The sequence below is a fragment of the Schistocerca americana genome, chromosome 2, assembly GCF_021461395.2.
Source record: "Schistocerca americana isolate TAMUIC-IGC-003095 chromosome 2, iqSchAmer2.1, whole genome shotgun sequence".
Lineage (NCBI taxonomy): Eukaryota > Metazoa > Arthropoda > Insecta > Orthoptera > Acrididae > Schistocerca > Schistocerca americana.
The window spans coordinates 175026866-175051351 of record NC_060120.1 but is presented as its reverse complement, the minus strand read 5'-3'; the positions used below and the strand labels follow the sequence as shown (position 1 = coordinate 175051351).

The 24486-nt window shown below is 38.9% G+C and overlaps 1 protein-coding gene and 1 long non-coding RNA gene across 2 annotated transcripts in view; one reads left to right on the top strand and one right to left on the bottom strand.

Moving 5' to 3' along the window:
* LOC124593740 (luc7-like protein 3) overlaps window positions 1-24486 on the bottom strand; it is a 144148-nt gene that overhangs the window by 37249 nt on the left and 82413 nt on the right. Inside the window, exon 8 of the mRNA XM_047132074.1 lies at window positions 9095-9248. Coding sequence (XP_046988030.1) covers window positions 9139-9248 — 110 coding nt within the window. The 3' untranslated portion in view covers window positions 9095-9138. The remainder of the gene's footprint in view (window positions 1-9094; window positions 9249-24486) is intronic.
* LOC124593741 lies at window positions 3434-23184 on the top strand. Its single transcript, XR_006978144.1, has 3 exons — window positions 3434-3512; window positions 9792-9900; window positions 23091-23184. It is a non-coding gene; the product is annotated as an uncharacterized LOC124593741 (long non-coding RNA).

Sequence of the window (24486 nt, the reverse complement as noted above, 5' to 3'; positions counted from 1 at the left end):
ATGTTTGGACAGAAGTCCACCATGCACTCAGTACATCTGCCATGGGGCTCGTCCAAGGTGTTGCGATAGCCCTGCCTGCAGCTATCAGGGGTGCAGCCGTCAGTGTGTGGCTCACATTGGCACCAATGATGCCTGTTGCTTGGGTTCTGAGAGCAACCTAAGAACATACAGGTGGTAAAAACTGCTGGTCTTTTTTTGTCAGGTGCAAGCAGACCTTACAACTTGCACCACTGTACCCAGAATTGATCAGGTCTTTTGCTTTGGAGTGAGTGGAAGGTCTCAATGAGAGGTTAAGTTGCTTCTGTGATGGTCCTGGCTGCAGATTTCAGACATGTGTTATGAGACTGACAATTGTAGGATTCTCCTTGATAGTCGGGAATACACTATACGGGGAAGCAGACGCTAAGGTCAGGCAATAGTTTGAGGGCCTCTGATGAACACTCACCAGTCGATGTGGAGATAGTAAAATGAATTGTGCGGAAATTAAATAAACTTCAAATGTCAAAACTTTAACAGTAATTTGTTCAAGCGTCCCTGAATTTGTTGCCCTCCAGGAAAGGGGTCATACTCAAATTACACTCAGAACAGTGAGCTGGGTGAAACTTGCAGTAGGAAGCTTTGCAATATTTAATGAGAGAAGACTGGTTAAATGCCACAGGAGTGGAAGTGTTCATTGTGATTAACAAAAATACTATATCTATTGAAGTCCAAATAGTGTCTGAATGCAAAATTATCTAGATGTGAATAACTGGCCTAGGTGAATTTAAGTTAATCATTAGAGGTTTTCATCACCCACCCTATTTCACCTTAACAGTTGCAGAATCATTCACAGAAAGCCTTGCCTCAGCAGCGTGGAAGTACCCTGATCATGCTATATTAGTTGGAGGTTACTTTAACCTATCGACTATAGTAGGTTGGTTGGGGATTACAGGACTAAATAGCAAGCTCATAAGTCCCTTGATCAAGACACAGATTCTCTAGTATAAGTAATATTAGCCAGAAAGTTGATCAACTTATGAAAGTGGGTAAGAAATGGTAAAATCAAGGCACTGAAAGTGATACTGTTGCCAGATCGGAGACATAATTTAAAAAGAGGTAAAAGTATATAGGTCGGGCCAGTGTGTGGGTCAGAGAGCAGAATAGAACTCACTCATGGATCATCTATGGTGAGAGAAACAGCACTCTCAGCTGATCCGCACCAACCAGACTAAGGGTGAGGACAGTTACAGAGTAAATAATGCTTTGTAGCAGGGAGGTTCATGATAGTAAAACTTAGTAGGCTAAAAATGAAAGACATCAATTGGACCAACAATAAGAAAATATGGGGAGAGAAATAACAGGTCAGTAGATGGGTAGGTTCAGGTGAGTGTCCCAAATGGCTCCGCAAGTGATGGTGGCCATCACTCGCACATGCATCCCACTCCCAATTTGTTATAGTCAAAGTTAAAGATGGGAACAGCAACCATTTCATTATTCATCAGAGAGCTACCCCTAAAACGGAAACTAGGGTATAGACGAGAAATAGGGTAACTGCATCTAGAAGCATGAACAACAGAGTGAAAGGTCAATAACCAAGGCAGCTGGTAAAGGAGGTAGGGACAAGAGACCCCCAGATCTAACATGCAGCGGGAGGTGTCTCCAACCATCTGCATTGATTGATTCACTTTTCCATGGGCTAATATATCAACGAAACTAATCAATTTTTGAAAATATAATGTAACTGAATAGCTAAATAATCTACTCACCAAGCAGCAGCAGCAGGAGAACACAGATATGAAGGTTAAGGGACTGTGCAATCTTTTGGAGCCAGTGGCTCCTCCTCCTGGCAGAAGGGCTGAAGTGGAAAGAAAAAGAATTGGGGTGGAAAGGGGGAAGAATAAGGAGGGACAGGGGCGGGTGGGGGGGGGGGACTGGGGAGGTTTAGGAAATGGGGAGAGTTTGGAAAAGTCACCCAGAACGCTGGGTGAGGGGAACTTATAAAATACGATGACAAGGACAGATACACTCACTTTTCCGTCAGAGAGAACTGGAAGCAATGAGGAAGGGTCCTAAGGGAGGCCCTTAGATGGCGGCTGGGAGCAGGTGTTCAGCCGAGGCTAGAGATTATACCAAATGAAAAAGTCGTCGAAATGCAGCTTGAGATTGACCACTGGTACCAAGGCAGTCACTAGACCACTGATGGTGAGAAGGAGGAGTAACACTCAAGACATTTGCAGCACACCAGTCTCTTGGACCTAAGGGGAGCTGAGTGTGCCAACTCTTAACACGAAATAACTGGTGGTATAAAAACTGGTGAATAAAAATTGGCAAGGAGACTTGAAATCCCGAGTTATAGAAGTAAAATGATGGCACCGAGTGGCATCACAGGCCTTACGTAGGTCAAAAAGTGCTGCAATGAGATACTGACACTTAGAAAAAGGCTGTCGGATTGCTGTTTCCAGCCTAATCAGATGGTAGGGGGCTACAAGGCCCTGTGATTTGAGACCCCAGCATATTCACTGTGCTAATATCCTTTCAATCTGTTGGCAGAGCATGATGGATCATCTAACTATGAATTCAATCTGGGCTGGGGCCACATCAAGTGGTGAGTCAAGAGCATTAACTAGTTCCAAATTAAGGAAAGGGTTATTTTGTAACTCAATGTGACAGGGTAAAGGATATGGAAAAGTCTTATGCTTTTGACAGGTTTCTGGGTAGTGTGGATCCAAAGCAAGGTACAAATTCACATTCTTCCACATATACAACTCATTGCCAGAGATGAAAGTATCTGTAAGTGCAGAATAATATCCTCAGACTGAGTGGGAATCGAAACTAGGGCCTTCCGATTTGCACTCTGTCACTTAGCCAGTGAGCTTGAGTCACATTATTTACATCTTAACATGTGCACCTTACTTTATTGTGTGTGCCTTGACTAATTAGTTTTAGAAGAACTTTAGTTGGTTTCATGATACCTTCTACTATGAATACATGCAATTTGTTTGTTTTGGTATAACAGCAAGGTACCCACTACATAATAATAATATAACAAGTATCAGCCACACTGTTTTGTTCAAATATTAGCTTGTTCAGGGAAATAATGCTTAAAATTTTTTATTTACTCAGTCATTCACAAATCTGGACAGGATGTATGTTTCTTTGGTTTTCATTGCTAGTACATGGCTTCCATTGCTGCAAGTTTTAGAAAGCAACAAACAGCATTTCTGCAGTTTACTTTGCATATTTGGTCAGATTTTTTTCCCTCCAATGCCCAGATTGTTCCCGTACATGGCTTTCCCCTAACAGGATTCCATACTGTCTAAATCATTTGTCTTATAATTTGTAATTGATGATCATGTTATGCTACATTGCTATTATACTTGCTGACTGTATTGTTACAGAAATTTGCAGCCAAATGTGAGAATAACAATAACAAAATAACAAAACAGGAAGCTGATGTCACCTGACGGAGAAGGAGCTTTGAGCAGCCACTACTCCAGCATGAAAAGTCATTTTTTGCTGTTGATACATTAAAGGTATTTTCCTATAGCAAAAATATGTCCAAAGCACATATGATTTCTGCACAGTCCTTACAGTTAGTACATGTATCTTAGCCTGGCATTCATAAATACAGATCTTTTTTTTTTTTTCTTTCCATATGACAGTCTCACTCAGTGACTTCATACTCTTAACTGCCGTATGTCTGCATCAGACTACAAAGTAGCAGGTGCACATCACATGAAAGTACTTAGTTGCAGGTCGTCACAATATTGGTTCGACCATGTTAACATCATTTTATGTAACTGTACTCGTCTATCCTCTTACATGATTATGTATTGGAATGGATTCCATGTGGTACAATACACCTTGCGCTGTGATCGTTAGGTAAATTCGGAAAACCTCCCTATTAACAAAGTAAGGAAGAGAACAAGTTTCTTAATATATCTTCTGTTAAGAGATATAAGGAGGCACACTACTTTTGCTCTGCCACAATGACCAATTTCAAGAGCACATTTACAAGTCAGGTAACATATAATGCACACCTTAAAAAAAAAATAAAAAAATAAAAAAAAAAAATATGTGACCAAAGTGCTAGCACCTCCACTGATTGATAAAGTAGATGAGCTTCTTGTTTGTTTAGAAAATTTAGAAATTGGCGGTGGAATAAATCTAGTATGCCAGTCTGAACATCATATAGTCACAAATATGGAAAAGGGAGACACTATGGAGAGAGGAGGAGTTGCTATACCTGTTAAAATTTATCACAGAGTGAAAAATTTATGAACTAAAAATTTTTGCATTCAACAACGTATACAAGCATGTGTGTGGTAGCTTAGACTAAATAACGGTACTTTTTTAACTGTAGCTGTGTATAGGTCTCCACTGGGAAGTTTTCAGGTAATTTTGAAAAACATGGCTTCTTTGTTGTGCTGTCTGTCAGACAGAGGGAAACAGATTATTGTTTGTGGGATTTCAATGTAGATTTTCTGAAAGAGTCTGATAGAAAGACTGACTTTGAAGTACTACTCGGTTCTTTCAATTTCATGTCAGTTGTTGATTTTCCTACTCGAATGGTACAAGAAAGCAGCACACTGATAGATAATTACATTACATTAATACTTGTTCCATAGATAATGAATACGAAATTTTTTAATGATGTGGAATGTGTCAGATAATACACACACACACACACACACACACACACACACACACGGGGTGTTCAAAAAGTCTCTCCGCAGCACCGTATGATTGTTAGCCGCATGTGCTGTATGCCGCAGTGAATATGCTGAAATGAAACTCAGAGAAATACAAGTTATTAATTTATTGAATATTCATTTTTACTTACAAATTTTCAAATTAAATGTTGAAAGTGTCACCCCTGTTCTTGAACACACAATTCAATTCACGTAATCATGTTTCCAAACACAAGCTGTAACATTTCTTCTGTAACAGAAGCAGTGAAAGTGAATATTGCAGTTTTCAACTCATTGCTGGATTTTGGACGGTTTTTATAGACAGTTGCTTTAGAAGAAAAAGTCAGGTGGTGTTAGATCAGGTGATCGTGGAGGCCAAAGTCCCTGTGAAATTATACGATCACCAAAAACATCAGCAAGCAGTGACATTGAAACGCGAGCTGTATGCGCGGTTGCACCATCTTGTTGAAAATAACCGTTCAGTATTTCACTTAACCCAAGTTCTCCTACGAACAGGTACAGAATATCACTGTGGTATCGTGCATTTATTGTTTCATTGAAAAACCCAGGCAAGTGAACAATCATATGGCATTGCGGAGAGACTTTTTGAACACCGCGTGTCTGTGTGTATTATTCATGATCTATGGAACAAGTATTAATGTAATGTAATGATAATCGATAGCCACTAATTTACTCTACACACACACACACACACACACACACACACACACACACACACACACACACACGGTGGCACTAGACTGTTTACAAAGATTTCCCAGGCAACAAGATGCATGGACAGCGAATAATGGTGTTTGGACTAGGAAGGGGTAAAATATTTAGAGCAGAGAGAGGAATTCATTTCATGAAATTTCATCAACAAACATGTCCCATAGGTACCATTTGTGTAACTACCATCCTCAAAATTAATCAAACATCATCTAGTAATTTTGAAAGTTCTAACAGTGGAACTATTTTAAAGTCTTTTTTATTCAGCAAATTTGGATAAAATTATCCAATAAATTCAATCTCTTCCATGTAATTGAAAATTGTGTGTTTTATACACAAAGAAACTAAGATTGTCACAGTATTATGGAATCAGCTGCATTTAATTATACAGTGAAACCTCTTTATAACATTCTTCCATATAATGTTTTCCTCTGTATTACGTCCGTTTTTTTCGGTCCTGACTAAAAGCCCATATAAACAATGTTAAATTTTCCTCTTTACTGAGTTTACTCCATATTACAATTTCCTCCATGTAACACTCACTCATATTTTTGGAACCCTGGTCAATTATTCATCTCTTTATAATGTTTAAGTGACTGGATGTAAACACACAGTTTTCCAATCTGTGGATTCACAATTTGCACCAGCTCCGAAAGCCTGCGCTCAGCGTGTTTCATATGTCAGTGGCAGAATCCGGTCACGTGACATGTGACACACATTCTTCTTGCTTTTTGGTGCCATTTCAGTCGATGCTTTGTATTCATAGCATGTTGTGTGAGCTGATCAGCAAACAGTTTGTGTGTCTAGTGAGGGTGTGTCTTCGATATAACCTTTTTTTTTTTTAAAAAAAGCTCTCATCGGTGGATATGAGTGAAAAGTGGAAGAACATTTCTCTGCAAGAGAAGTTTTCTGTTATTAAAAAAGTGGAGGCATCTTCTGGTGAGAGTCACGTGGAGCTAGCGAAGCAATTTGAACTGGCCCCCTCAACACTACTATGAAAAACAGATCGTCGATAATGGAAGGGTTTGAGAATTGTGGAAATTGGAAATGCATGCATGTGAAACCATCGACTTATGACGAAATGGAGGAAGTTTTATTAACTTGGTTTCAGAAAGCACGCATTGCAAACATTCCTATAAACTGAACTAATCTGAAGGAGAAGGTGCTTCAAATATCACTGCAGTTAGGAATGGAAAATTTTAAGGCGTCCAATGGATGGATTGATAAATTTTGACAGCATCATGGTGTTGTATACAAAGCGGAATGTGGAGAAAGTAAAAGTGTGGACGAACCAACTGTAACTCAGTGTATGCAGACTCTCCCTAATCTGATACATGGCTACAAACTGATAAAGACATTTACTTTTCATGGGGAAAATTGCCAAGGCGGTAAGAAGAGCAAGAAATGTCTTACCGTTTTGTTGTGTACAAACACCGATGCAGTGAAAAACTGAAACCTTTGGTTATCGGAACGCCAAAAAACTCCAAGGTGCTTCAAAAGCATTTCCATGTTTCCGTGCAAATATACAAACAATGCCAAACCATGGATGACGAGTGAGATATTTTTACGTTTTCTCAGAGAATTTGATGCCAAAATGGGGAGTGCTGCAAGAAAAGTGCTGCTGTTTGTGGATAGATGTGCAGCACGTCCACCAGACTTATCCTTTCTGAGAAATGCGAAAGTAATTTTCCTGTCACCCAACTGCAACCTTTGGACTTGGAAATAATACACGCCCTTAAGGTTAAATATAGGATAGCCCTTGTACAAAAAGGCCTTGAATTTGAAGGATCAAAGAAAACCAGGAAGCCAGCAGAGCTCACAACTGAAGCTGAATATTTTACAGGCAATAAATTTAATTATGTACTTGTGGAGGGAAGTCAGTGCTGAAACTATTAAAAACTGTTTCACAAAAGCGGATTCTATGAAAATGAGATGGCAGCTCCTGCGGAAGATGTTGCAAGTGATTTGCAAGAGTTTCAGGAATTAATAGGCAGTGATTCTGTCACTTTTGAGGACTTTGTGGCTGTGGATGACAACGTGGAAACCACAGGAGTACAAAGTATTGAGAAGCTGACTGCAGAGAGAAGTTTGGAGAATAATAGTGGTAGTGGAAGTGACAGTGACAAGGAAGACGACCCTGTGCCCTCATACACTAAGGCAGCTGAAGCCTTTGAAACATTCAGGAGATATATGATGGCCCATAGACTTGAGGACAGAACAAGCAATAAATGATTGCCATACAGTCAAGGAGAAATAGAAAACAAATATGCTTGCTTGAATATTTAAAAAAATCATAGGTATGTGATTTTCAGATTGGATAGGTTTCTAGAGTTCTGTGCAAATTTAAGTTCCATTTCATAATTTAATTATTAAAGTAATTTTTTTGTGACTAATTCTTTTTTAATCTGTACCACTTATTGTGTTTTTATGTAATATGTGCAGTATATCATAAACAAAATTTGATTCATATTCTATAATTGGGTCAACTGAAGAACGGGATACCACCTGTCAGCTTTGGACAATGATTTCATATCTTAAGAATCTGTTATAACTTTTCACAGTACAAACTGATCCATTTATTTTCACCCATCCACCTACCGGGCCTCATGGTTTAATTACAAAAAACTAATCATTTGATACATTGATCATTTGCAATGAATATCATATTACGGTATTGTGAAAATTTAAAATGTCTTCTATGGCACAATTTTTCAAAGCTGATTAGTGGTATCCCTATCTCCAGTAATGCCCTATAATTATTATTTGGAAGCCTTCCTCTTTATAGTGTTTTCCTCTATACAGTATTCAGAATTTGTGGTCCCTTGAAAAACGTTATATAGAGGTTTCACTGTAGCGTGTTCAAAGTGTTTTTATTCTAACACAAATCTGTTGAAGAGGAAATTATTGCATTGTTTAGGTACTGGTTAGCAAAACGAAATATACAATATTTGAAAAACTGTGCCTTGAAGAAACAAAGACAGCAACACAGATATATCAAGAAGTTTAAGAATGGATCAGGGTTCATACACTTATTCTCAAAATTGAATGCCTTTCAACATACGAGCTACACACGTTGGTTTGTTAAGGAACTTTCGCACCGACTTTGATGGATGAAACAGTTCCCCCCCCCCCCCCCCCCCCCCCCGCCCCCCCCTATGGGGTACAATATGTTAAACTATTCAGAAGTATCAAGAATATATTGGAAAATTACAGGCATTCCTTGTTACTGAAACACAAAAAATTTAAGTTTGTGTTACTACCGCCTACATACAGCATGAAATTACAAACACCTATTAATCAGACACAGATCAAGCAGCCACATACAAAGTTCCAATAATAAAGTTATTAAAATGTGTGGATGAAAAAAGTTCCAATTAGAATAAATTCATGAATGACTTCATATTAAAATTTCTTTACATTTACTAACATGCTGCGAGACCACTGCATAAATATTTTTATACCACTAACACAATTATTTTTCTAATACAATGAGGATAAGAACATATAACCAAACAAAGCTGGAATAGGGAATTTTTCCATTTGTAACAGGGCCTCCTGTGACAGACAAATCTGGTAGTGGGGTTAAGGAAGGCCAACATGTCTCACTTACCTCATAGCTGATTTTTCTGAAAGGCAAATTGGTAAGTAGCATTTGATTTTCCTCAGCAGTAATCTCAATGAAACTGAGCACATACCTGTTTGGAGAATCTCACTCACTGATTCAAATGTTGGGCACTTGCTAAACATTCCCATGCGATCCGCTTCCTCCTGCACTCCGTGAACTGTGCCTGTAATGACTGGAGCTACGATGAGGTGATGATCCACGTCTACTTGAATCTCCATTTACTCCTATAAAAAATATGTATCTATATATATATATCCACTATACTATTAAGATAGAGATGAAGATTACAACGTCAAGTTCATATTATTGTATAATCTTTATGTTAATGACATCTAGTACCACAGAAAGGGATGGTTAGCAACACTTTGTATTGACTACATTAAAACTATAAATCAGTTTTTTCAAATGATACAGATGTAATAGGAAGGAAGAACTGAACAAGAAACTATACAATTTGCTGTCACTTGGGGCTATGGTCACGAAGTAACTATACAAATATTTGGTTGCTTACCAAAGTACAACTCTGAATGACCGATTCACGTGCCTTCGTGACTTAACTTTCCAAATCATTGCATAACTACAATTCACTCTCATTTCATCAAGATGGTAACTTAACAATAATAATGGTTGTTTGTGTTATTCCAGTCTTCCTGCTGAACTTGTGCTTTAATTCTGTGTTCTTTCACAACTGCTAATTATTGAGCCATTTCTCTAGAACATGATTCATGGCTGTTAAAATGACACTTCATTTAATCTTTTTTTTCCAGTCTAAAGCATGATTTACGTGAGTGACTTTCTTGTCCATACTGACTACTTGTGACAAGTATGACTACTGCACCACACTATGTCTATTACTCCTGTACACTGACTTGAATGGTAAGTTGCCATTTGTGTTTACGTACCACTGAAACAAATTGTGTCTGTGAAATGCTATCTGCTGTCCATTTTGTGCTTGTATTTAGATATTAAGGGTGCTTGCTGTGTCTCTGTCTTATAGGTATAGATCATTTATTTATGGATACTTTAATGGTTCACACTTGTGTTTATAACAAAATACTCAGTACATTCTGCCCAGTCACACAATTAATGATATGTATTTAAACTGTAACAACTAGTTTCAATATTTTCTAAATACAGTAAAGGGATGGGAACTTTGTGGAATGAAATGCAGCAAAAGGACCCTAACTTTGGTAAGAATCCAAGAGCAGAAACCACCACACTTTCAGGCAATACATGCTTCTTAATCTACAGGCTGCTTTTCTCCTTTTCCAATTCACAGTGTGATGGTAATGTGAAACACTTTGATTTTGTAGTGTAACACCAGATTCTTCAGAATAACATGTTCCACTCTTACTCTCTTACACAAATGAAAGATTTTTGTGAGAGCTGAAAAAACAGGTGGTTTAGGTAGTAGGCAAGCGTAAAATATCCCATTCTGCACACTCTTGTTTCTATGTCTGTGTAAATGTACATCATGTCTGCTCTGAACATTGGCAAGGCATTACAGCAAATAAACCTTTACACCTGCCGTGGCACAGCACTTGCTCCTTGGGCACTGTGGCTTGGTAATGCCTTGATGGTCAAGGAAGAGAGAAATGGGCTCAACAACGTAAACAACCAGAAACAAATGTCATTTTAAAAACTGTCGCTTACTTTTGATTGCTCATGTCATAGTACGACACACATCTGTTTTAAACAGTATGTCATGAGCTATGAGAGGTGCTCAACCATCACTGTAATTAAAGCTGTGTAGAAAAATCAATGGGTGTAAAATACAGAAAAATTACCACTAAGCTGTGTATGTCATTTAGTAGGTCGGACAGATACAGCTCTCTTCTAGCACCAATAAATCGCATCACAGTGAAGTAGTTCAAGAGAAATGTCATGTGGTACTGCAAAGCAGGACCAAGCAAGTAATTTGCTTTAAGAACTGCGACCAGAAATTACTTACGACGTAAACTATCATACACACAATATGGGTGACAGATCATGCTTGAAGTACATAACACAAGGTAACACCACAAAACATCTCATTTGGCTTACTTCAGCAACAGGACTGCCTGGTTGTTTACACCTCGTTTAGCTCCCTGGTGCAGGATGCAAATTGGAGGTGTGAAAAAGAGAGTATTTGGGATTTTACAAAAAAAAAAAAAAAAAATTTGAAGAAAATAAGAGAAAAATATACACTGTTGTCCCAAGCAACACAAGTACACAAAGTAAAAACCAAAGTCCAATGTGATTGCAATATTTACGAAGAAGTAATTCCATCATGTTGTAAAACAAAAGTAAGTGTAATTTATCACTACACTAGATGTAAGCAAGATTAGCTGACCATGTTAACTGGGTCTACAACAAGAAATAGGTACATATTGAGTGATTTGCTCAGAGTGTTGTAGATAAATGAACAATTGCCTCTTCCTGTTTGTTTCAACACAAAATAACAGGATATCATGGCCTTAAGTGTATGCAGTATTGTTACCTTTTGACTAAGGCTACATGTAATACGGAAAATTTGTTAGCAGAGATATTAAAAAAAACTTAGGAAGCTAGACCAGTTAGAAGAACTGGTAAATAGACATTAAACCACAAAGCAAGAGTTAACTGATGTTATTACCACACTTAAAACCCAAAAAGAGGTGTTAAAAAAATGGCATCTCCGATGTAAAGACACAAGGAGAGGAAGTAGCTATGCAAGCAGACTCTGCAAATGATAAACCTTCTAATGTAGAAACTCTTAATATTAGATTTTGCCTAAGAAGCTGCCTGCCAAACTAAACAAATAGAGTAACCCAATAGGCAATGAAGTGAATGAATGATTTCAAGAGATACTTAATTAACCCAAAATTTTATATAATCAAATCCCAGATATGGGTGGGTATGTAGAGAGATTATAACAAAGTAGAGTTTTCGATGTAGTAGTTAAGAGTGCCCAATATACGGTGACTAGTTTGGAGAAGCACCTAACAGAACGAAACGAACCAGCAGTACAACAGAATGTTGATTTTACTAACACAATCACCAATTCTTTGGGTGATATTTCAGTACACCAGCAAGAAATTTCAAAAGTTCAAACCAGATGGTTCTGTACATTCATTTGCACTTTTGGAACAATGTAAGGAAGAGTTAGCAAAAAGTTGGGCAGATATGACTCAATCTATTTTTATTCTTACAAATTTACAACAGGAATCTATAGACTAGAGTGCTAAATACCAGTGTACGTTTCAAACTCTGTGTCAATTTGAAACAGCATTTAAAAGAGAATTTTTGTGTCCTAGTGAGCTGACTAAAGTCTATGATTATTTTAAACCCATATATGAAAAATACTTATGCTGTAGTGAAAGTGTAACTGGGGGACTGAGTTGTGATTTCGCCACATGTCAACATTTAAATGAAGCTTTAAACTGTAACAAGTTTCTAAACGGTGATTTTGGCCTGATATGCACTGGCGGTGAAGAAAGTAGAATTACAAGTGGAGATACTCAAGTACAAAGTGGGATCAATGAGTAATGGGAATGTTTTTATTCTGTGGGCTTTAGAAATAAATTTTGCAATTTTTTTTATCTTGTTGGTTCACATTTTCCTGACATATGTTTGCATTTCAGCTGTTTTCAGCATTTAGTTTTTGATGAAAGTCGGAAAGATTATTACATGTGTTTTTGAGTGCTTCGTGACTTTTACTTTTGAATAAGATGAATTGAAGAATTTGCATTAAAGTTTGGTTGAAAAATGGAATAAAGTGCAGCATCGCATTCAAAATGTTGACTGTGGCTATTGGCAAATCTATGAGTAAGACAAGAGTGTGTCTGCCTGCTTTGGGCTGACTTCCTCAAATATGATGTGCCTGCACGATGATAAGCTGCATTCCTATGAGAAGTTAATTTTGTATCATTTATATCATTTCAATCAAATGTGCTGAACTGTACATTTGTCATCTTATACAGTGCGCAGCAAAATGTTGTGGATGGCCTAAGAACTTTGTACTATATAATGGCGTGAAATAATATGTCACTGTATACAACAAAATAAGTTAATGGTCTACGATCTTTGTATTCAATAATGGTGTAAAGACCAAAATCTAGTCTGTACACAAGAAATGTCGAGAAGATGATGACCATCATGGATGCCCTGGCACATCAATTACTGATGATTATGTGGAAGTAGTACTGAAAATGATTTTGGAAAATTGCTGAATCACCATCAGAGAATTTGCTGGTGATGTTGACATATTCTTGACCCCTATCAAGCAATTTTTTCAGATGTTTTAGCACGAAACTTGTAGTACCAAAGTTTGTTCTGAAATTGCTCAAGAATTGCTGAATGAAGCTGACAATGATACAGAACTTCTTAACAATGTTATAACAGGTGATGAAACATGGGTGTCCCTTTATGATGTCGAAATCTAGGCCCAATCGTCCTGATGGAAACTGCCTGTGGAGCCAAGACTGAAAAAAATTCGACAAGTTTGATCATGTGTGAAGGTTCTTCTCACTGTTTTCTTTGATCACAATGGCATAGTGCAACGTGAGTTCCTGTCTTACTGCTGTACAGCCAATAAGGAATACTGCCTGGAAGTTATGTGCCATTTACGTCAAGCAACCCAAAGAAAATGACCAGAACTGTGGCAAAACCAATCATGGAAATTCCGTCACAATAATGTTCCCGCTCAAACCTCAATGCTTGTTCATGATTTTTTGGAAAGAAACAAAATCATCACATGCCTTATCCAACATATTCATCACACATGGTTCTCTGCAATTTCTTTCTATTCCAAAGCCTGAAAAGAACCATGGAAGGACATAGTTTTGGCACTGCTGACGAGACAAAATAAAAATCCCAGAAGGAGCTGAACACCATAATGAAAAGCGAGTTCCAGAGGTGCTTCTAAGATTGGAAAAAGTGCTGGCACAAGTGTATTGTACCTGAGGGAGATTACTTTGAAAGGGACAAAGTTGTTGATGATGATCAATAATTAAAGATTCTTTAAGAAAAACAAATATTCCTATTAATTTTTGATCATCATAATAGTTTTACACTTTAATGCAGTATGCACATGATTTTGAATTAGTATATAGATGGACTATTTAGTTCTGAATACTGAATACAAGTTATGTAAATTGGCAGATCGTTTATCGCTGATTGGAGGAAAGTTTATTAATAATGAACTCTGTGCTGTGTCAGGCATCACACATAACATACATACATTTTACTTATTAGGATTAAATTCAATTATGAGTGTAAATACTTAAATAGTATGAGTATTAAGTCAAACTATATCTAGTATGTGAATAGGAGGGTATATATAACTGGAGTATTAAACAATGGAAACTTCAGGTAGGAATATCAACAATGAGGCGAAAGACAGATTGCTATTTACCTTAAAGAAGACACATTAAGTTGCAGATACACACAATTAAAAGATACTTACATAAAGCTTTCGGCCACAGCCTTCATCAGTAAAAGAGTCACGCACCATTCATACACACAAGCAAGCACACCTCATGCACATATGACCACTAATTCCAGCAACTCAGGCCAGAATGCAACTATCACGTGGGATGCAAGCAGCAATCTGGAGGGGAAAGGGAAGGGATAGTAGTGTATGGGTGGGAGGGACTAGAAGGCCATCAGGTGCAGTGTCAGGAGGTTATGGGGCAGGGAGATGGGGAAAAAGGAGCAAAAAAGGAGAGGAGTGGTGAAAGACTGGCGGATGCATTGGCAGAAGGTGGCAAATAAACAGTGTGGGAGATGAGAATGGGGAGGAGATGATAGGACAGAGGGTGTGGAAACCGTTGGGTGGAGGGTGTGAGGACTGTATGTTACCATAGTATGAGTTCGGGGTAATCACTAGTGTGGAGAATGCGTTATAAGGATAACATCCATCTGCACCATTCAGAAAAAGCAGGTGGTGGAGGGAAGCATCCATGTGGCACAGGTAGTGAGCAGTCATTGAAATCAAGTGTGTTATATTCAGATGCATGTTGTGCCACAGGGTGGTCTACTCTGCTCTTGGCCGTAGTTTTCCATGGTCGTTTGTTCTGGTGGTCAGCTGGTTGGTAGTCATACCAATATAAAAAGGTGTGCAATCACTGTGGCAGAGCTGGTAAATGACATGGGTGCTTTCACAGGTGGATCGGCCCTGAAGGGGTAGGATTACAGGACTGGAACAGGAAGTGATGGGTGGGTGAACTGGGTAAGTTTTGCACCTCGATTTGGCATTAGGAGTGGCATATCGTATCCACAGTGTAAATCATACCCTTGCCTAGCTGACCTTTCAACTTGCCACATCCCCCAGAACTCCCTACCAACTCTCCACCAAACCCAGATCCTAAACATTCCTGTAACACTTTTGTTAGCCTTTCCACCAAAACCCTCTGCTCCATAGAAGTTTCAGTCCTACCCAAAGGCCCCACCTTTAGCCCTACACCCAAAATTAACCATGTTGGACTTGTCAAAGACCTACTCTCCTCCTCCTGATCCCTGCAATGGAAGCACTTCTTTGCCACCAATCCCCCCAACCAAAATCATCCTAATTCCAACACCGAACCCTTACTCTTCCAGTTCATACCACCATCCAATTGTGATCCCCCACTCCCTTCTAACCATCTGCTGGTAACCTTCCAGGAATTCCTTACCTCCAACTTAGCATCACCATCCCTCCCCAATTTCCTTCCTCAGAGCACCAACCTTTCAGTAGAAGAAAGAGAGCCATACACAGCCTCAAAACAAATCCTGATCTAATCATCCTACCTGCAGGCAAAGGTTCCACTATTGTTGTTGTGAAACGCAGTGACTAAGTGGCAGAAGGCTCTGCCAATCACCTGACTCTTCCATCTATAAACTCTGTCAGAGTGATTCCATCACAGAAGTCTAACACAACTTCCAATCCCTGCTTAAAGCCTTAGGCCTTTCCCAGAACATCTCCCCTGAATCCATCCCCCCCCCCCCCCACCCCTACAATACCCAACACACCCACCTTCTACATGCTTCCGAAAATATACAAACCCAACAATCCTGGAAACCCCATTGCAGCTGGTTATCATGCCCCCACTGAAAGAATTCCAGCCCTCAATGACCACCACGTCTAACCAATTGCCTGTAATCTAGCTCCCCATGTCAAAGACACCAACCATTTCCTTCACTAACCCCCCACCATTCCCACCCATTTACCTCCTGGATCCCTACTTGTCAATGTTGACACCACCTCCCTATACACCATCATCCTTCATGCCCATGGTCTTAGTCCGCAGCTCGTGGTTGTGTGGTAGCGTTCTCGTTTCCCGCGCCCGGGTTCAATTCCTGGCGGGGTCAGGGATTTTCTCTGCCTCGTGATGACTGGGTGTTGTGTGCTGTCCTTATGTTAGTTAGGTTTAAGTCGTTCTAAGTTCTAGGGGACTGATGAGCATAGATGTTAAGTCGCATAGTGCTCAGAGCCATTTGAACCCATGATCTTACCACTCCAGAACACTATCTTTCCCAACATCCTTCAGACTCCAAACCCACTAAATCATTCGTCATACACCTTACCAACTTTATCCTAACTCACAACTGTATCTCCTTTGAAGGGAAGTTATTTAAACAAATCTGCAGCACAGCCATGGGCACCCACATGGCACCCTCCTATACCAACCTTTCTAGGGGCCATCTAGAGGAGACCTTCCTTAGTCTGGTTCAGGTTCACAGATGAAATCTTCATGATTGGACCCAGGGCCAAGAAACACCTTCTTTCTTTAACAACTTCAACACCTTCTTCTCTCTCATTTGCTTCCTGTGGTCCTACTCAAACCAGCATGCCACCTTCCTAGATGTTGACCTCCTCCTGTCTGATGGCTCCATCTGCACCTCTGTCCATATTAAACCCACCAACAGTACCTGCATTTTAACAGCTGTCATACCTTTTGACACAAAAAAATCTCTTCTATACAGCCTGGCCACCCGGGTATGATGTACCTGCAGTGACAAACTCTCTTGCTCAGTATGCTGAGGGTCTCACCAAGGCCTTCACAGACAGGCACTGTCACCAATACCTGTTCCACAAGCAGATCTCATGCCATTTCTCCTCACATCCCCAATCCCCCCCCCCCCCCCCCCCCCCAGAACCACCCACAAAGAAGTGTCCCTTCATCGCCTGGTACCACCCCGGACTGGAACAACTGAACCCCATCCTTCGCCAGGGCTTTGATTACCTATTATCACGCCCTGAAATGAGCGACGTTCTACCCAAGATACTTCTCACCCTTCCCAATGTGGTGTTCCGTTGTCCACCCACCTCCACAACTTCCTAGTCCATCTCTATGCCACTCTTAATGCCAACCCCTTGCCACAAGAATCATATCCCTGTGGAAAACCCAGGTGAAAAACCTGCTCAATACACCCACCCAGCACTTCCTATTCCAGTCCTGTGTATCCTACCCCATCAGGGGCACGTCACCTGTGAAAGCAACCATGTTGGAATATAACACAATTGATTTCAATGACTGCTCACTACCCGAGCCATGTGGATCCTTCCCTCCACAACCAGCTTTTCTCAACGGTGCAGACGGGCATTATCCTTACAACACATTCTCCACTCCCGTGATTATTCTGGCTTCAACCTGCAGTAACATACAGTCCCCACACCGTTCAACCAACAGTTTCCACACCCTCTGTCCTATCACTCCTCCTCATTCTCGTCTCTCGCCCTGTTTATTTGCCACCCTTTGCCAATGCATCTGTCTGTCTTTTGCTGCTCCTTTCCTTTTTCCCCCATCTCCCAGCCCCACCTCCCGACACGCCACCTGTTGGCATTCTGGTCCCTGTACACTCTACCAGACAGTGTTGATCTCTCCCCCTGCCCGTTCACTACTATCCCTTCCCCTTCCCTGCCCCCTGCTGAGTTCTGCTTGCGTCCCACGTCATAGCTGCATTCTGGCCCGAGATGCTGGAGTTGGCGGTCATGTGTGCATGAGGTGTGCTTGCTTGTGTGCATGAATGGTGTGTGTGTGTGTGTGTGTGTGTGTGTGTGTGTGTGTGTTTGTTTTTTAATGATGAAGGCTGTGGTCGAAAACTTGGTGTGTCTTATTTGAGCCTGTCTGCAATTTAACTTGTCTTCTTTATGGTAAGTAGCAATCTTTCCCTACACTGTTAACTGGAGTATTCAATTATGAATGTATTTTACGTGAGTCATCATTCATCTACCGCCAGTTCAAATAGCAGAGTTTGTTATGAATGGATCCTTCAGTTGTGTTCAGTATGCTACATTCCATAGCATACATGTGTGTCCCGTTCAATCCATCAGGTAGAGGTAAAGACTTGAGATGTACCTATTCTCCCAACCAGGAGGTGTTTGTTGTAATTAATTTAGATGACAACGCTGATCATTACTGATGCAGTGCTTCTCACGGGGCACATCACTGCAATGCCTTGACTTTTTATGGTATGTTTCATTTATTAAAAAATATTTATGTATGTCCTACTACATTTTTATTTATTTTTTGATTGTAGGGCAGTAACCTCTAGATATTTCATTTTCAAAGATTTGAGGATGGCAATACATATTGCCGAAACTATTACTCCAGTTATTGTGTTAACATAGCGATCTTGGCAAATAAAGTGGTTTTTTAAAAAGAGAGACACAATACAAAATTATAGACCACCTTCTGCACTGAATGACATCAGTAACCGCAACCTTGCAATAATTTAACACACTGGAGCCGATGGACGTACTAGATACGTTCACTATGTTTTAACCATAAAATCTGACAGATGTATGTCATACGTCCTTCACTTCTGACTTATTTATTTGTGATTTAAATGTGTGTTTTACGTTTGTGAGTGGCAAGACTAATTGTTTGGCTTTTCATAAGCGTTGTGCTATTGTGTGCATCCTTCCCGTGTGTAGAGACACAAATAAATAGTGAATATGGCTAACAGACTTCACTTGTCAACCTTAGAGATTGAAGAACTCTTGAACAATGGCTCAGAACTTGATGATCTTTTGGACGACATCGGCAATTTTTCAGAAGACGATGATGACTCGCATGAGCTGGAGAGTTAAACCTGTGCTGCTGATGGTAGTGAGTATGAAGAAGCTAATGCACAAGTTTCTATTAGTCAGGTTTGTCATTCAGTTCAACAGCCTGCCCTTCATAATGAATGGTGTCATTTTGATGCACTCCCTGAATTACCTCTGTTTGAAGAAATGAGTGGAATTCAGGTTCCTGTTGATACATTATCAACAAAACTAACTTTGTACCAATTTTTTGATCACAGCAGGTTTCTAAAAGGAAAGCCAGAGACAAATATATACGCTACTGATACTATTTCTGAACTTCGGCGGCAGAACAGAATCAAACCAAAATCTGTATGGAAGAAATGGAGAGCAGCGAGGATACATGAAGTACATCAATTTTTTGCAATCGTTTTGCATATGCGTGCTCTAAAGAAACCTAAGCTTAGGGATTATTGGTCTGAAGACCCTGTGCTTCCTTCATCATTTGCTTCTCAGCTAATGTCACAAGACAGATTTCTTGCCATATTCAGGATGCTGCATGTGAACAATAATGCGCTATGAAGACCTCAACAAGAACCAGACCATGACTCTCTGCATAAAGTAAGGCCTGTTTGGAACTTTTTCACAGAGAGGTGCAGAAAAGTCTTTTATCCATCACAAAACCTGACTGTGGGTGAAGAAATATGTCCTTTTTGAGAAAGAGCTGGATTCCATGTTTATATGAAAGACAAATCAGAAAAATATGGGATAAAACTGTATTTTGTAAGTGATGCTCAAACAGGTTACATGTGCAATTCTGACATTTGTGCTGGAGGAAATGTTGAAAATTCTGTGAAATCCCTGCTGCTTAGGCTATGTCCCTCTTACTTGGGAAAAGGACTTGTGGTATACCTGGCCGGACAGATTTTATCGAAGTGCTGCAGTCCTTGAAGAACTATGGGAAAGAAATACAACGGGAGTTGGAACTGTGATGAGAAACAGGATAGGTTTGCCTAGTGACCTAACAAATGAAAAACTAAGGGAAGGAGAAATGACATTTTGTCCCGAAGGACACATTTTCTGCTTGAAATGGAAAGACAAATGTGATGTTGTCAACACAGCATAAGATGACTGCTTCATATGTCAGTGTAAAATCCTGGAGAAGATATGTTGAGGTAGTAAAGCCAGACATTGTATTAGACTACAACTTGCCTAAAACAGGTGCTGACAGAGGAGACCAGCTGATGAGTTACTATCCCTTCCAGTGAAAGACTGTAAAATGGTGGAAAAAGATTTTCTTCAATATTTATTGAGGGCAGTTGTGAATGCCAACATTATACAAAACACCAAAAAAGTGTGCATTAGCAGATTTTATCTGTAAATTTAATTGTGTTAGATACTGCCGAATGGCATTACTTTGATTCACGGCGTAACTTTCATAAAAACTTCGCAATTTTTAAAAAGAAGAATTACTTAGAATTACTTCGTGTCAAATTTTGTTTCTGCACTGGCAGCACTCAAAGTAACTCTTTGTCAGCGACCAAGAACTCCATGTACAAATGGATCGATATGGGAGATTTTCATAAAAAACCTATCACATTTTAACTATTTCAAAGGCTTAAATAACTTCAGGGTACCAGACTGGATATGAAAGGTGCTAGAAATATGGTAGTTTATGTTGGTATGTGTTTAATTAGCTTGAGAAAGAGGTCTTGTTTTGTATTCCAACCTCAAATATTTCATTCACTGTAAGGTTTTTTAAATTTATTTTTATTCTTCAGAGGGTGTCACTGAACACAGGCAAGGGGTTTCTTTGGTCACTGATCAATCTCACCCTCAGACCTAGCAATTTTGCAGTTTTAATGTAAACTATCAATACATTTGCAATGATGGCTAGCCTTTTTTGTTTCAGTGCTATAGAAACAAGCTTACTGGAGAAGACTGGTCATACTACTGAAGCATCACAAAAACAAGTATTCTAAACAGGTTGCTACTAACATCAAACGAGCTCGAGCCGCAGTATCCCCTGATAATTTCAAGAAATATTTCAACAACCTCGAAAAAACTTTAGAATATGTGCCGGACTCTTATTTTCACTTACAATGAGTCTAACTTGAGTGATGATCCAGGGATATATCGTAGAGGTGACAAATACCTGGAAAAGCCAATGAATTTATCTACAAGCATCACATCAATTATGATTTGTGGGTCTGATTACGGTGTGCTTTTACCATCATACGCAATCAGCATTGTTCCTAAACAGGATCACCATTTAACTGTACAGTCAGAGGTTGGACTGATACTTGAACATTCAGAGATTGGCTTGGAAGTAGTTTTTTGCCGCATTCAAAAAGATCGCCTAGATGTAAAGTTCTTATTGGAGATAATCTTTCTTCTCATTTAGATGAAGATGTCATATAACTTTGTGGTGAAAATGATGATGATTTTGTATGTTTAGTGCCACATTCAACACACTTATGCCAATCTCTGGAGGTGGCATTCTCCCGCTCAATAAAAACAGCCCGACACCAAGTGCTGACAAATTGGAAGATGAAGAATGCTAAATTGTCAACTATTCCAAAGGATATATTTCCAGATTTTCTGATTTCCAGATTCTCAATAAAATGAATCAAGCACAACAAAAACCAAATTTTTCTCACAAAGGCATAACTTCCAGGGTTAAACGGAATATTGTGAGCAGATTTTGTGAAAGTGGTATTTGTCCTTTTCACAATCAAAAAGTTCTTAATCGCCTTACAAGATAACATATTAAAGAACAGGGAACTGAAAAATACTTCAACAGATTTCTTGAAAGACTCAAGATATGGAAGCACTTCAAACTGACCAGCAAGAAAGAAGAGAGGTTTGGAGGTAGCTCCTGGAAAGAATATTGTATTGCGAGAGGAAACATTCCAATCTCAAAATCAGCACAGTAATAACAAGAGAGACTAACAGAACGCCACCACAGATTCTGGTCATCAAGAAATAGAAACGCAAGCACTGGTTGAGCCAGTTTCATCTCAAGCCAGAGCTACAGGTGTATAAGTGAGGAAATCCAGATAGACAACTGAATGAAAATGATCCTGAGGAAGATGTGGTGAAATATGAAGATGAGTAGACAGAACGCACTTCAGAAGGATTTTTATTGGTGGTGATGATTAGTTTGTGGGGCTCTAAACTGTACGGTCATCAGTTCCTATATAAAGTCCCAATTTTTACACAGTCTTTTTCTTTATTTTTAAGCAGTCCAATTTAGCCACTATCACAAATGATAATGATGACAACACAAACACCCAGTCCCCGGGCAGAGAAAATCCCAACCCGGCCGAGAATTGAACCTGGGACCCCATGATCCAGTGGCAGCAATTCTAACCACTAGACCACGAGTTGCAGACATTTTTGTTGGTGAAATTGTTTTCGAGGCATGGCAAATATATCTGAAAATATGTTTGCCAAATTACTGAAACAGAATCCTTACTTGTAGAGAGTTTCAAGTCAGCTGAAAATAAAACGAAATTTAAAAGAACCCAGGATATTTCAGAAACAGATCATGACAATGCAATATCTTTTTTAACAAAACTTATAGAGGAGGGTGAATTTGTTATTTTTTCATTTGAAATTAATATTCATGAGTTATAGATCTAAGAAGATGACTGATATTAGTTTCTAATTATGTTTTACAATTAATATTTCTGATCAAGGAAACTGTGATTGATGTTTTGATTTGTGTTTAATCATTCTAGAATTCCTAACAGTTTGTAAAACACTATCATATTACTTATTACTTTATTATATAAGGCTGATTTTTTTCAAAAGTATTTTTTATTGCCCTGATGAATGACACCCTCAAACTTTTAAAAATTTAATAACTTTTTTGCACTTAAGCAATTTTTTCCATTCTTTAGGGAAAATGTTGCTCAAAGGGACTGTTTTCAATTTCATTGAAAAAAAATCAGGGGAATTAAAGTAACTCACTGTACAGTTTAACATTGATCACTCACATTTGCATTTTTCTTCAACATATTGCTCATTTAAAAAATCAAATTCATTGTATCAATTGTACAGTAAAAAACAATATCCTATTTCTTTCCATTTTCAGTACATTTGAATTTTCGAAAATACAGCAATTTAAATTTCCAAACTGATCAATGGCACCTCATTCCATGGTACAGAGAAGGAATACAGAAATTTATTGGTTGGTACCATGAAACGGTAAGCAATGAAAGATCACAAGTTTAACTTTATAAATTCATTGTAACAAAGTCTTCCTTTGTGTCTGAGCATCTTTTTGGCATAGAAAAACAAATTTCCCATATTGTCTGAACAAGCATAAGCCAGTACAGAAATGAACACCTTCACGATCAGTTCTGCAGTAGATAAGTAAATCAAAACACAAATAATTCGTTAATATTCTTTGTATTACCAATAAATTTATTGTACCTTGCTTAACAGTAACGAATTTATGAACTTCTGATATTTCAGATCAGATCATAATGGAGTATGTAATGTTGAAAAGGTGTCCTCGAGTTATTCACAAATAATGTGAATACATCGTAAGCCACCTATTTTTCCAAACTTTATGTCTATGAAAGTGATGAATATAGCCACATTGTCAACATAGAGTACAGTTCAGTGTATTACCACTTATATTTCAACTTAATTAAGAAGTGCCTTAAATTTCTTTCATATTATCTGGTCAGCAAAGACAACATTCTAGCAACACATACATTCCATCACCATTGCACAGAGAAATGATCCGATGAAAGTAAGGACATTTACAGGAGTAATGCATGGCAATCAGATTGCAATAAGAGAGTGACATAATGCATGTGCCAATGAATAATTACTTTCCCTTGAACTTCATCAATATTCATGCCACGAACAAAAGGTTGAACTGCACTTTACAGTGATATTACTCTGTACTACAAAAATTTATAATAGCCAAGTTTACGAGAACTATGTGTACTTACTGCATGAAAAAGAACTTTCCTCTTACGGCTGTCTTTAAATTATCTAGGCTCTGTCAGTAAGAGAATACTGAAAATCATGTACATTTGCCCCTTCCTCATTGTGTTTCTTGATCAACAGTTTGGTTGTAATGTCTTTCTGTTCTGATGCAGTGGGCTTCGCATTTGGCACAGATGTTCTCTTACGCAATTTTTCATAGATACAAATTGTATTTGAGGTTTGAACTACATTTTTGTTGGCAGCAAAGCCATAGAGGATGTCTAGGTTCAAATTGTTAGTAACAGGGGTAGTACTGCTGTTTATTACGGCATGGGTTACGTGCATGTCGTCCACTTCTCCGCCTACCTTTGAGAAATGTGCAGAAATATGCAAGATGGCAATGGTGTACGAAACAACATCACTAGGGACAGGAATGGCATCAGGTAGTGTTTTTGGACGAATCCAGGTTCTGCTTATTTGAAAATGGTGGTCACATTTTGGTTTGCTGCAGACGGAGAGTGACATCACAGTCACTGCATTCTTACGAT